This window comes from Epargyreus clarus, unplaced genomic scaffold (genome assembly GCF_041222505.1).
Source record: "Epargyreus clarus isolate Ecla_fem2 unplaced genomic scaffold, WU_Ecla_fem_2.2 ptg000014l, whole genome shotgun sequence".
Classification (NCBI taxonomy): Eukaryota; Metazoa; Arthropoda; class Insecta; order Lepidoptera; family Hesperiidae; genus Epargyreus; species Epargyreus clarus.
Window position 1 is genome coordinate 15,935,222 of NW_027332222.1, and position 13,624 is coordinate 15,948,845.

The following is a 13,624-nucleotide window of genomic DNA, read 5'->3' on the forward strand; positions in this document are numbered from 1 at the left end:
CTTTACCAGGACCTGTAACTATTTTTTGCCTATTAGAAAATATGATAGCAGTTTAGAGTCTACCACCAGCGTTGATACAAATTCGCGCCCGATTTTCCACGACTTTCCTTCAGATCTCCGCCCATAACACTTCGCATTCCAGTCGAATATTCTCCTTAAGCGCTGCGGTTGTCTTAGGCTTGTTACTGTTGTTGAGTCATTACATCCACTTAAAATCACTGTCTGGTGTGCCGTTCATGCGGGAGGAGTGATTTCCGTATTCTTTTGAGGACGCCATCGGCAATACAGTGACTGTTGCTGGCGAACGCTATGGCTTGATGAACATATGGTTTCAACAAAATAGTGTCACCGCACATACAGCACGACCCACAATGGATATAGTGAAGGAAACGTTTCATGGTCGCGTAATCTTCCGTTTTGGCGATTTGGTATGGCCAGCAAGATCGCCTGATAACCACCCCAGAGTTCTTCCTTTGGGACTACTTGAAGTCACGGGTCAATCGCTGCTCTTAAGTAGAATATTCGACTGGAATGCGAAGTGTTACCGGCAAAAATCTTAAGAAAAGTCGTGGAAAATATGATAAAACGGGCGCAAAATTGTATCAACGCTGGTGGAAGACACTTCATAGATATCATATTTACTAATAGGCAAAAAAGGTAACAGGTCCTGGTAAAGTACTCTATTACTCAAAATAACTTTTTTTTATTCAGTACAAAAGTTATTGAAAAACAAAATAGGGTGATTAAGCGCCACCCTGTATTATAATTACTAATATGCAGCCTATGGCATTCCTACAATACTTCAATTTAGACGATTCCGACGAGCCAACGACATCTTATACTGTGTGAAAATCCTAAAAGTATTTAGACTGCAGATCGTTCCAAAGAATGAAAGAAGCATACATATTACATTGTATATAATATATTAACATTAGCCGTATCAAAAGGCTAAAGAGATTATTAAAATCGTGGAGACAACAATTGCTGAAGTAGATAACATTAAATGAGTGTGTTGTGTTAAAGTCGGCAACAATGAAAATGCACTATTTGACATTTGGTTTGAACTATATCTATGCAGTCTATGCATTAAATCAATAACACTTCTAGTATGCTTCTAGTCAAGCGGAGATATTATATCTGTGACCTGTGTCTGTGGTACGTAATCAAAAATCAATCAATTCCATTCGGTACGATTGCCTATTTACTTCATAAATAACATAAAAGAGTAAAGAGTAGGAATATAGATAAATAAAACGAACGGAGCGAAACGTGTGAATCATTACGGTCGTAACGTAGGTGTTCTCTTGTAGTTGTGAAAAAGTTTGTAATTATATTCTGTTGTCGGAAAATGGAGGACAATGAAGAGCCGGAAGATATTTACCTCAATTATTTGGCTTACATGGAGGAGCCTAACACAATTACTCATACCAGCCTAACTCCATGGAACAAGGTAAGAACCAAAACATATCAAATAATATGAAGTGTCACTAGTGTGTCAATATAATAATATCCTCCAATATTCTTCCGAAATGAAATAAAATATCTGATTTAACTATTTATTTTTCACACAAACTTAAAGAAACCTAGTAACGGATGAGAATCATATTATGCAGAATGCCTATTCATAAAATGATGTATTACTAAGTATAAATAACATTAAGAAACTTTATAACAACAAATATTAAATGAAGAATAATATTATACTGAAAATTAGAGTTTCACTTTTTAAGGTTCTGTTTTCACATATCCTTCAGTATTTACAATACAAATCTTGAGAAAATCTATGGTCAGAATGACATCATAGCTAAATATAAGTTTTGTTCATATACCTAAACATAATGATAAATGTAATAATATTATAAAACAATTGCTTTAAATGTGTTTATATTATTGGATATTCAACAGAAATAACAATATTTTTGAAATATAAATTGCAATTTCTTATTTTCAGGTAAATGGCGCAATCGCAACCCTTTACAGATGTGAATCCACAGATGCAAAGGGCCTCTACATATTTGATAGCAATTACAAATTGCAACACAATGATCAATATGACATCGGAGGAGTCTACTGGGACGGTGAACCTGCACTATGGTTCTTTTTCACCACCACTACATGTCCCGGCTACAACCACCTGATTAATATATTTGTCAATCAAAGACAACCTGGTATGTTCACCCTTGGTATAAGTAACTCTAATACCATCACAAATTCAACTCTCAATGGTGATAAAATCTCAACCTTAACAAATGAACTAAGATGGATGCAGTTTAATTCTACAAAACCTGATTACGTCCACTATGTTAAAACATTTTGCTTCTCGGAGCGAAATCGTTCATTGCTGCATACTAATGCTCTGGTGATACCGGTAGTGATTGATATGAGCCCTAAAAGTTTGTTAAACAAAGATGTGGTACAAAAAATTAAGGTTGAACATGAATTTGGTGAGGAACTTCTCAAAGATCAGGTACCTGATTTTATTCTAACATCAGAGAGTGGTAAAGAGTATAAAGTGCACAAAATAGTGCTAGCTGCACACAGCCCTGTGATAAGAGATGCAATTAAAGCCAAAGACTGCAACGCTTACTGCCTCAACATAAGTGATGAAGAAATTGAGCTTCTGTTGCAGTATTTGTATACTGGTACAATAAACGATATTTTAAACCAAAGCTTCGAGGTGTTATTGGATATATCAGAAAAGTTTCAACTGCAGAATCTTTCAATTCTAATAAATTTAGCCATTGTGGCATCTATCAACTCTGAAAACGCCCTAACTATAGCAGTTCTGGCTGAGAAATATAATTACAAGGAGATTCAGGAGGTAGCTTTTAAGTATATTGAACAGCATCCGGAGATACTTGACTCGGATGCTTTTTCGGAAATAGACAATGCCAACCTAGTCAAGAAATTGTTAAAATATATACATGTTAAGAATTCCAAAAAATAAACCCTCTATTATCTATCCTGTATCCACTGACAAGTATAATTATTATATCCATTAGACTACTCAGTACTTATTATATATCTGTAGTATTAATTGGTTGAAAGTATTTGTCTATAGGCAGTTAAGCTGAAATAAGAACAAAAGTACTTAAACTTAGAATTTCCGAATTCTTTCTGCCAATGAAAACATAGATGTAACTTTATATCTTTGTTGTACATATAAATTAACCATTGATTTTATTTATTAGCCTACCTAGTAGTCTACAAGAGAACCTTTTTTGTATTTATATTTTATTTACAAGTCACAAATGTATTGAATCATTTCCTGTTAGTTTAATAAGCCTGCACAATTTGTACAGCATTTTAAAGTTGTTACTTTTATTGTATGTTATTTAAGTACGTAACTTTATTAAATATTTGTAACAAAAATATATTTTGTTTGTTTACAATTCGCTTAATTGAATAAGTACATTGACTTTCTTTGATCACAACTTGAAACACAAAGTAAATGCAAAAACGTCTAATTTTAAAATTAATTGTTTCTTTACTTACATATTATGTATGTACTTTACAAAATATAACTGGGCAGGGACGTCGTGTGACCGGGCTCTCGTCCTGCCGGTCGTTTACCGAATTTAGTCGGTTTTTTAGGGTTGGTACTGGTTCTAAAATATATAGTGTTGTATTATTTATTTTAGAGAAATAATTATGCCATAAATCATTTCGTATCGATGATACTATGGTATCAGTGATGATCCAGATGTAATCATCCCCCATTGATCTATAACTATAAAATATAAAATGTCATTGTCATCCCCTAAATTCGATTTATGATAATATTTTCAAAACAGGTCATCTGTAAATATATAAAATACGTCGTCTTGGTGTATATATTAGAAACAGTTTATCAGAAAAATGTACGTACTCATAGGTACGTTAAGGTTAGTCCGCGAAATCAAATGTGTATATACCTATTGTATTCTTTCCTAAAGTACTTATATATTAGGGAATATGCATGTGATTCAGATTTGTTTGTTATTTTTTTCCTCGGTACATTACGGTCCTGCATTAAATTGTTTAAAACTTTAATCAAAAATCGTAAATTATGCGAGCGAAATTCAAATTTGCAAAACGCATTTTCACTGGTCGAATCGAAAAATGACGTCACATAGCGTGTTACGATGTTTATCGGCGTCGATATTCAAACTGTTTGAGAGTAAAATTGTTTTTGTCTATATTCCTAAAGTGTTATTTATTACAAATGAGAACAATGATTGAAAGTAGTTTTGTCAAAACACAATCGGACTATTTACCTAAAATATGCAAAATGAATAAACTGGTTTTTACGCATAGGTCAATTCAGAAATATTTAACTGATCATAACTTATTTTGTTAATATTCTTTTTTTATAATATAGGAGTAGCAGACGAGCATACAGTCCACCTGATGGTAAGTAGCTACTGCCGCCCATGGACATCTGTAATCAACCCCAGATAGGATTAGATATTCCCACCTAAGGTCGGCCACAGATGCGCCGCTACCCCTGGGGACTAAGCTGGAACGCGTCGGAAAAGTCTGTCTCCCTTACCACACCCTTCAAACCGGAACACAGCATCGCCTAACACTGCTGTTATTAGGTAGAAATAGGTGTGGCGGTGGTGCCGCCGGAGTCGAACCACAAAGGGTTCTACCACCTTCAACCTATCACCTATCTTTATAATATTATAATACTAATCTATGATTATAATAGATTATAATGTAATTTTGTGTGTTTCAAATTGTTTGTGTGTTTGATGTAGAAGTCGATAAGTACCTAACGAAGTAGATGATCAACGCAATATTTTAAGATTATTTACCTAAAATTATTGTTTGTTACAGTAAATGCGATACGATTAATACGGTTTTGGAGATACTTTATCTGTTTCCTATAATCTTGCACCACATTTTTCGTATTTTCGCATCTTTTGCAAAAGAAAAAACACTATAATATATATATTATAAATGTATTTATAGTAGTGGTTTTGCACAATAACTCTAGGAAATATTTATAAAGTGGTTATTTAGCCTTTCCCATGATGTAAATAGCGATGAAACCTGAAATCACGCTACGTGACGTCATTCGATCGAAGAGCGCGTAAAATGGCGGCGTTCAAATGTTGCAATTTATTGATACTTTAAAATAATTTTTAAAAAAATATTTTAAACTAATAAAATTGTTCATATTTTTTACCATGTTAAAACGACGTGATAAGTGGTTTAAAATAATAAAATAAAAATGTGCATATTCCCTTTTGTAAGAAACACTATATCTTCAACAAAAGTGGCAGGCCTACAGACACGAGTAGGGTGAATACAGCGTGTGGCCACGACGAAAATAATCGCGGCAAGACGAGGAGCAAGGTGTGGACACACCATAAGGAGCACCTTTACTTACCTCCACACTCTTTATAAGCAGTATGTAGATATTTTGCAACAAATGCATTAGACAAAATGCTTTAAAATTGTGTCAAGTTATAATGTAATTTGAAATATTTATCCACCTTGAAATACACATTCAAGTAAAATAGATTATGTTGAATAAATAATGAGTAAAACGGAGCGTTTAGAGTGATGTGATGTGCGCTTGGATATCTACCATAGACAATATTCACCCACACAACAGCAAATTGAAATTTCTCCCTCATCTCGAGGAACGTCCCGTCAAGCGTGGCTAATCAAGGCACGAAAAGGTGAGGTTTCTAATCGTTAAATCGTAATTTATTTGGTGTATTTGTTGAAAAATCGGTCAGATTTTATAGAAAAACAATCGCCAGTGTCGAAATTTTAGTGTAAAAGAAATTAATTCACGACATCTTGTCGAGTAAATACAAGAATGTGATTCAAATTGTGTAGACGGCGAGGCGTTGTATTTTTTGTCGAAAGTGCGGTAGGCTATATATCAAAATTGTTTTTGTAGAAAAATGAGCAGCTCGGAGGAGGTATCATGGATTTCATGGTTCTGCGGATTACGAGGCAACGAATTCTTCTGCGAAGTAAGTAACCGTGCATTATAGTTTGATTAGGTCTAGTATAGTAATAGTATCAATAGTATGTCACATTATTGATCCAACTGGTGGTCGTATCTTCGACGCCCGTGGCTACATTACGCCACTACAGTAGTCACATATGTCTCTGCCTTGCAATCCTAAAAACTATAAAAAAGTTTTAAATTTTTGACCACCTGGAGGACCACATCTGTAATAGCAGAATAAGCAGCACCTGCTTCGTCGTAAACTTTCCGAAATAACTCCATATGATGAATTTTACCTCTTGGGATGTACTTAGCTTGCACAGTGATATGCCCATATTGTTATAACTTACAGTTGGGAGACCTAGTATGGTTTGACCTGGGACATACCACCACTACACCTATTTGTACTTCATGCATTTCGGTGGAAGGGTGTGGCGCTGGCTGGAGTAGTTACCATCCATAGATTGCACTTACCACTTACCATCAAATGTACTGCATGCTCACTTGCTCCCTAAGTCTTTAAAAATCTCCAACTTTTCAGGTAGATGAGGACTATATAAATGACAAGTTCAATCTCACTGGCCTGAATGAGCAGGTGCCACACTATAGACAAGCACTGGACATGATATTAGATTTGGAACCAGGTAAATATACATCCACCCATATTTGGTATATACATGGGAGGTCTGAGGCATACTTCAGTCTAACCGTATCTTCTTTATTATTTCCTTAACATATGTATAAGTGTTGCATAATTGGTCTAAGTAATAAGTCTAATTAAAACTTATATGTTTTTAAATGCCTGAACTTTTTAAAAACAACTGTATATTTATTTTTATGATGTATTTTATTTTCCATTACAGTAATTTTTTGTAAAGTTAAATGCTATTTAGTTAGATTAGAAGTAGTGTACATTATAAGAACGTTTTTGCTTACAAGCTTAGAAATTATACAGATAATGTATTATCAATACTAATTTAGCATGTTTCACAATCACAATGGATGTTTACGCATCTATTTCATTTTATTGATAAATAAATTATTTTTTTGTATTACAGCTAAGATAAGGCATATTATTATCTAAATCTACAAAAACATGATGTTTATGGGGCCTGAATGCTTCATTTTTAAGATCTAAATCATAATAGCTTAGTCTAGTGGTAGGCATTGATTAAAACCTAAGGAACTGCACATGTAATATTGTCTTAATATTTATTTATAAATTCTTAAAATGTCTGTAATTATGTTTTATTGTCACAGATGATGACCTCGATGATAATCCTAATCAGTCAGATTTAGTGGAGCAAGCTTCAGAGATCCTGTATGGATTGATACATGCTCGATACATATTAACTAACCGGTAAGACTAATAATAAAATATATGAAGTGTGTATAAATCTGCTAGCTTGTTGTTATTTAACCAGTTTTGTTTATTATTTTGTAGCTCATGTGCTATTTGTACTGAAAAATCAATAATGTAACTTTTTAATTATAATTGTGATGTAACTCTTTTTAATTATAAACAGTTTAATATAGACGCTTTGACCCCTACAATCCGTCTTTTAATAAAAATTTAAGAACTGAAGAATCACAACTCACAGTATATCTTGTTACATCTATGAGTTAATGGTTTTTGTAAAACTTTCAGGGGAATTGGACAAATGTTAGAGAAGTTCCAAGCAGGTGACTTTGGTCATTGTCCTCGGGTGTACTGCGAGTGCCAGCCAATGCTTCCTCTAGGTAAGAACATGTTTTCAACAATAAGTTTACTGGAGATCAGGTAATTATGCTTCAGCTTGTGATATTCTAATTGCTGCCTCATGATGTATGCCTTATGGTTAAAAGAAATAAAATTGGATCAGCAAATGGGCTTTATAGTCCATCAAATTGTAAGTATTTACTTCTGCTCATGGATTTCTATTTCTCAATACAGAACAGCTAGTCATAGTTGCATTACCACTCCTGAGAATCAGAATGGAAGCCTCATGTATAAGCCAGCTTGCATCTTTACCTATCTATCAAAATGCAGAACTGCTTCATGCTAGAAACAAAAGAGTCTTTATCTCTTTGATTTTATGTATCCTATTAGTCATCTTAGATCAATGATATCAAAATTTGACAATCAAGTAAGTAAATGTCATATTGCAAACACCTATGAGAACTTAAAATAGAACATGTATTTGTGATTTAGTTGTGTTTGTACTAGTGGTTAAGTTTAAAGCGATCTCGATAGTCGTACACCTTGGGACGTGCTGTCGCAACGCTGAGCGTTCAGTGCACCGCAACGGTATACGTCCGCCCTTCAAGCTTGATGCTTGTTTCATTTAAATGAGATGTGAACAGGTCTGTCGGACGTGCCCGGCGAGGCGATGGTGAAGCTGTACTGTCCGCGCTGCATGGACGTGTACACGCCCAAGTCGTCGCGGCACCACCACACGGACGGCGCGTACTTCGGCACCGGCTTCCCGCACATGGTGTTCATGGTGCACCCCGAGTACCGCCCCAAGCGGCCCGCCTCGCAGTTTGTGCCTAGGTATGTCTATTATATATTGCATATTTATACCATTATCAAACGTATGCACGGAGCATAAGATGTAGTGAGGTCGGCACTCTGTCTGATACAAATAAGACAGTGTAATGCCATGCACATTTATAATTTATCTTCAAATTATGAGTGTATCCGAATCTTATATTTCTATACTGGAAGAGTAAGCAGAGTCGACTTATAAGTGTATGCTGTCTTACTATACTACACCCTGAAATTGAATTGTTGCATAATTACAATGTTACAATTATTTGTAAAATGTGTTCCCAGATTGTACGGGTTCAAGATCCACCCGCTCGCGTATCAGATCCAGCAGCAGGCTGCGGCGAACTTCAAGGCACCGCTGCGGAATCTCTCGTACAACAACGGTAAACGCTAGGGCCGCACCAGCCCTTGAATCAGATCCCGCTATCTCACCACTCTGTATATACAGCGCCCTCTACGCACTCAGAATGGACTACTGTACTACGTAGCTTCTAGCAGTGCCAGTGTATCGTTGCATCTATCAAGGCAGCGCCAGGAGCAAATGGTAAAACGAAACTATGACGAGTAGAAACAGTGTTGGTCGGGGAGGGGATATGTTAGCAGTGCGAGTTTGGAATTTGATTTCGAAACGAATCAGTAATATAATATTAGACTATTCAACCGACGTGTTGTTCTAGTTTTAAAAATTAAAATCGTATTGCGCGTGGTTTGCGACGATGTAGTTTTCAGTTGAGGATTTTAAATAGTGGACCATAATTCGACAGAAATACCTTTGCCACGTGTATATTCTGCGTGAATTTTTATCTTTCAAAATTTTACATGTGTGATAGACTTATATAAAGTTTTATCTGTTTGGATTTCTTATGTCCATTTTTCTGCAGAGGTGTGGTATCAGTACTGTAATGTTAACGATGACAGTGCCTGGCGTGTATGTCGTCTGTGTTTGTCTAACTTCTAACAATGCCTGAAAGTGATAGAAGTATCTGCGTTTCAAGCATACTTTAGTACATAGTGTTCAAATTGATCATAAGGGCAACAAGGCGCGTTTCATCAATATTAATTGGAACTTCTTTACAAAATATGATCTGAATTTCGTGCATCAATGTAGTAGATATAGTCCGACAATTTTTTCTATGCGTATGGCAAGGGCGCTGTTAAAAATGTTTATTTTTATTGCCAAAAATAACATAACATTGACGTCGTCATTTTCTTTCTTTTTGGGGAAATTTAAAAAACCGCACGCATGAAACTAACTACACTTGACTGTTTACGAAAAGTGCCAAATGTATAGAAAAAAATGTCAGACATCACAATGGCACACATAACTCAATGACATGGTGGGCACAGTAAGCGCGAAACAATTAACGCCGTGACGCACACTCATAATTGAATGTTTACGATGTACAATTCAGTGTCACTCGTATAAACTCCTCATAAAGAAACTTAAGAAATTCTACGAATTCGAGAGGACAACAAATTCTTAAGAAAGATGTATTATTATTTACGGCTATAAAATATAATTAATAAAAAGCAATATAAATGGGCTCGCTGCATATTTATTTTGTAGAAGTTAATAATGTATTTAAAAACGCGGTTTTTGTACCTCATGACAATTGGCACTGGCAACGTAAGATGCCTTGAGCGGAGCTACTAGGTGCAATCTGTCTCGATCCACGACATACGACGATCTTGTAAGTGTTGATAAGGTGTAAGGAAATCTAAATAGAATTTGGAATTCCTTCTATTAAAATAATGGGTAAAGATAAAATCAACGTATTGGATCTTAGTTTTTTTGTTCTTCATCGCCATTTACTGTGTAGACTTCCATAGCATATAATTAAGCTGGCTAGAATACGCTGTTGTGAGTGGGTAGTTCATATTTCATTTGCTATTACGTTGTTTTGCATAGAATGTATGTATTTTAACACTTACGTGCTGAGTTTGGGTCACTCCACATTTGGTTGGAAAACTTTAGCGTATCAGATAAGTTGGTTGTAGCTAATTTTGGCGTGATTCAAATAGCCATTATAATTCGTATACATATTTATAAACTTAATACTAAGTTAGGGTCATATAAGTTTTTATTTTTATATCCGATACCTAATAATCTAGTGCCTAGGTCATTACATATTTTCGCGTTTGTTCATGGACTCGTTATTGTATCGGTACCAGTAATTATAAATAAATAATATGACAACTATTGGCCTTTTTTCTTGCTTATCCTGCATGTTGGCTCCAGACGATCACGATAATAGTGCACAACTGTATAATGTCAGTGTTCCCTTAATTATTTGCGAGGAAGAGTTGGACTCATAAGTAGATATAATATCCATAAGTAAACGTAATTGAAAACCAAGTAAAAATACACTGTTTCGTTTTTATAAGATCCTGGAATCTTAATTAATTTATAAAAGTCAATGTGGTAGGTAGTTTCAAAAGCGAATACCTCTTCTGGAGTCTGGGATATTTTGTATTAAATTAGTCCACACCATTATTATGTACTGCATTAGTGTATTTTTGCTTATAATATAAGTACATGGCACTGAGGTATATAATTATACAATTCTACAATCATAACACGTTGGCAACTACAAATTGAATAAATTACACATTTAAAAATATACAATAGGAACAGCTCACTAAAGTAGAAAAGTTAGAAGCATCTATGTATAAAAAAGATTTGCCAGTATATCTAAGTATCAAAGTAACTAGCTCAACAGTAAATACATTTGCATATAGTAGTAGTTACGCTATATTTTAGTTTACAATTAAAACATAAAATAAATCTTAAATCATGAAATACAGCAAATCACTAAGGAGTTGACTAGACACAGACATCACTGGTAGAACTTATTATTTGGTGTCGATAATACTGAGGTACAAAGCATTATCACTATCTCAAAGGAGCTAACTTTAAACCAAGATTCTGACCTATTTAATTGATGACTACATAATTATATGTTTTTTTTATCAAATCTTCAATATGAGGCAGACAGGCATAACTTTAAATAGCCACCATCCATAAGACAGTTGCAAAGTCAGAGTAGCCATCGCCGCACCAGAGGTGGACTCTATAAGGAGCATAAATAAAACTATTAGCCCATTTGCTACGAATCTTATGCAAGAAAAGATAGGATGCATTACTTGTGGGCTAGCATTCAGCCCACGAGGTGCATCTTATATCATCCAATAGATTCTAAACGGTTGTTTGTTTGCCGCAGAAACGAAGACTACAAATATTATTCCGAAATGATTATGTCCGCTGGGGCGGCGCGGTGCGCGGAGCGGAGAGCGGTGCTTGACGTACAAGTTTACAGCTGAACTTTAATTGTTACCTAACTTTGATTTAGTGGTATTATACTTATTTAACTTATATTAACACACTCTTCTGTTACAAATGGTTATGTTTTCAACATAATAAACTTTATTTTTACGTTTTCTTTATCCAATTAATTTACTATGTTTATTTTAACCATTCATCTATAGGAATCCATAAGTTTTTTTTTTTAATAATTATGATTCTTTACATTCTTATCTGTCAATAGTATTAAGAAAATAATAAGGTAAAGGTATTTAAACTGTTATGAATGTTTTAAGCATATTTATAAGGTTCCAATAATTTTTTTATGTTTCACTCTTTATATTATAACATATTAGTAACATAAATTACACAATAAACATAAATTGACATGATTTATTATAAAAGCTTATGTTTATGAGACAGCAATGTTATAGAGATTTTTTTATGATAATAAATAACAGCTATATTTAAGAATGTTTATGCATAATACAATTGATTATATTTAACATTTTGGAGCTAAATATTTACAGAGCTCCCGCATCAAATGAATGTTGTGAATTTCTTGAAATACGGAACTTTCGAGGGCAACAATGTTAGTCTTGATAAATTTGAATGCAGAAGTTTTCAGTACGGCAGAGTTGTACATGTCTGCAGCCCTCAGGATCTCCAGTGCATTCTCAGTGCAAAGCTGCTGGTCCAGAGCGTGCTGGGCCAGTTCCTTCAGTCCTTTGATATTGTACCTGTCTGCTAACATGAGCAAATTGAAACAGTTCACATTTTCTAGATCCTTAACTGTCCCAGTGTACATGAATTCCACCAAGCAGCTTAGATCTTCCTTCCCAACATCAACTATTTTCACATGATTATTAATACTCTCTGCAGTGTCATCCTTGAGCATAGCTCTAAATACCTCACTTCTTGATGCCAACAACAATTTGTGCACTTGGAACTTATCTCCATCTGCAGATTCTATGGTGAAGTCTGCGCACACCGGGTCATGTATGAGCTGGCCAAAGTCATGGAGACTCTTAACATAGTCCATTGGAATTTTCGTCTCCTTGGTTGGTTGGTTATTAAAGCTGATAGCAATAAAAAGTTTCCTGTCCTTCATGAACTCTACATCAAGATCACCAAAGCTGTAAGTTATGAGGTGGCTATAGGTCCCCGGAGGTACATTATCAAACTTGAAGTCCGAGGATGTGGAATCGAGGTGTATGATGCTCGTGCGGTCATTAACATTCAGTTGATTCCCGTTGGACACTTGAATTTTGAATGAACCGGTTTGGCGATTACATACAAACAAGTGTAAGATGTACTGCTTGCACACTTGCTCAGTTCTGTACATAAACCAGAACTCGGCGTATTCGTCTATATAGGTGCCGCCGATGTCATAGAAATTCGGCCTATGGAAATGCTCGTAGAGATTTGGTAAGTATAACCACTTGGCATCGCAGGTCTGGCATACCTCGTGCCCCTGTATCACGTCTCTGACCACCTGTAACAATAGCAGTAGGTTGTAATTCACGTCAACTAAGTTTGATCAAGGATACAAATTTTGCGATTATTACAATATGACTCACAATTCTATTACTATCGCCCATCTTCAAATATCAGCTTATTTACTGTAGAGAAATCCTAGTAAATCTATGTAATGATCAGTTAATATTAATTTAAATTATCCCAAATACACTTTTCAATTCGAAATACAAATATCCACAACAATGATGGTAGCAGAAAACAATAATCGATATTCAACTTCTTATACTGATAGTGAATAGTGATAATGAATGACAAAAACAAATTGAAGTCGTTGTTGTCAATCAAATATTTATACTCTGTT

At 34.9% G+C, this 13,624-nt stretch overlaps 2 protein-coding genes across 3 annotated transcripts; one reads left to right on the forward strand and one right to left on the reverse strand.

Moving 5' to 3' along the window:
* Positions 1 to 1,138: 1,138 nt before the first annotated feature.
* Positions 1,139 to 10,683, forward strand: LOC140746998 (casein kinase II subunit beta). 2 transcript variants are annotated; one of them, XM_073079215.1, is made up of 8 exons: positions 1,139 to 1,450; positions 1,952 to 2,794; positions 5,898 to 5,975; positions 6,495 to 6,597; positions 7,214 to 7,313; positions 7,602 to 7,693; positions 8,297 to 8,486; positions 8,769 to 10,683. In XM_073079215.1, exons 1-8 carry the CDS (start codon positions 1,349 to 1,351, stop codon positions 8,875 to 8,877), a joined length of 1,617 nt encoding a protein of 538 aa, XP_072935316.1. In that variant the 5' UTR covers positions 1,139 to 1,348; the 3' UTR covers positions 8,878 to 10,683. The 2 variants fall into 2 exon arrangements, with proteins under 2 accessions (XP_072935316.1, XP_072935315.1); XM_073079214.1 differs by lacking the exons at positions 1,139 to 1,450; positions 1,952 to 2,794 and adding an exon at positions 5,528 to 5,672 and having other exon boundaries at positions 5,900 to 5,975.
* A 1,480-nt stretch (positions 10,684 to 12,163) lies between these two features.
* On the reverse strand, positions 12,164 to 13,594 carry LOC140746997 (protein roadkill). The gene is made up of 2 exons (XM_073079213.1): positions 13,365 to 13,594; positions 12,164 to 13,279 (listed from the first exon to the last, which is right to left on the reverse strand). The coding sequence occupies exons 1-2, from the start codon at positions 13,383 to 13,385 to the stop codon at positions 12,287 to 12,289; spliced, it is 1,014 nt and encodes a 337-aa protein (XP_072935314.1). The 5' UTR covers positions 13,386 to 13,594; the 3' UTR covers positions 12,164 to 12,286.
* Positions 13,595 to 13,624: the final 30 nt, after the last annotated feature.

What these genes read in the sequence shown, in the direction of transcription:
- LOC140746997 (XM_073079213.1), bottom strand. Translation starts at nt 13,385, where the DNA reads ATGGGCGATAGTAATAGAATT. An exon ending in TGGGCGATAGTAATAGAATT is followed by an intron (nt 13,280 to 13,364) that starts GTGAGTCATATT and finishes CTATTGTTACAG; the next exon opens with GTGGTCAGAGACGTGATACA.
- LOC140746998 (XM_073079215.1), top strand. Translation starts at nt 1,349, where the DNA reads ATGGAGGACAATGAAGAGCCGGAAGATATTTACCTCAATTATTTGGCT. An exon ending in GCCTAACTCCATGGAACAAG is followed by an intron (nt 1,451 to 1,951) that starts GTAAGAACCAAA and finishes TCTTATTTTCAG; the next exon opens with GTAAATGGCGCAATCGCAAC. An exon ending in GCCTCGCAGTTTGTGCCTAG is followed by an intron (nt 8,487 to 8,768) that starts GTATGTCTATTA and finishes ATGTGTTCCCAG; the next exon opens with ATTGTACGGGTTCAAGATCC.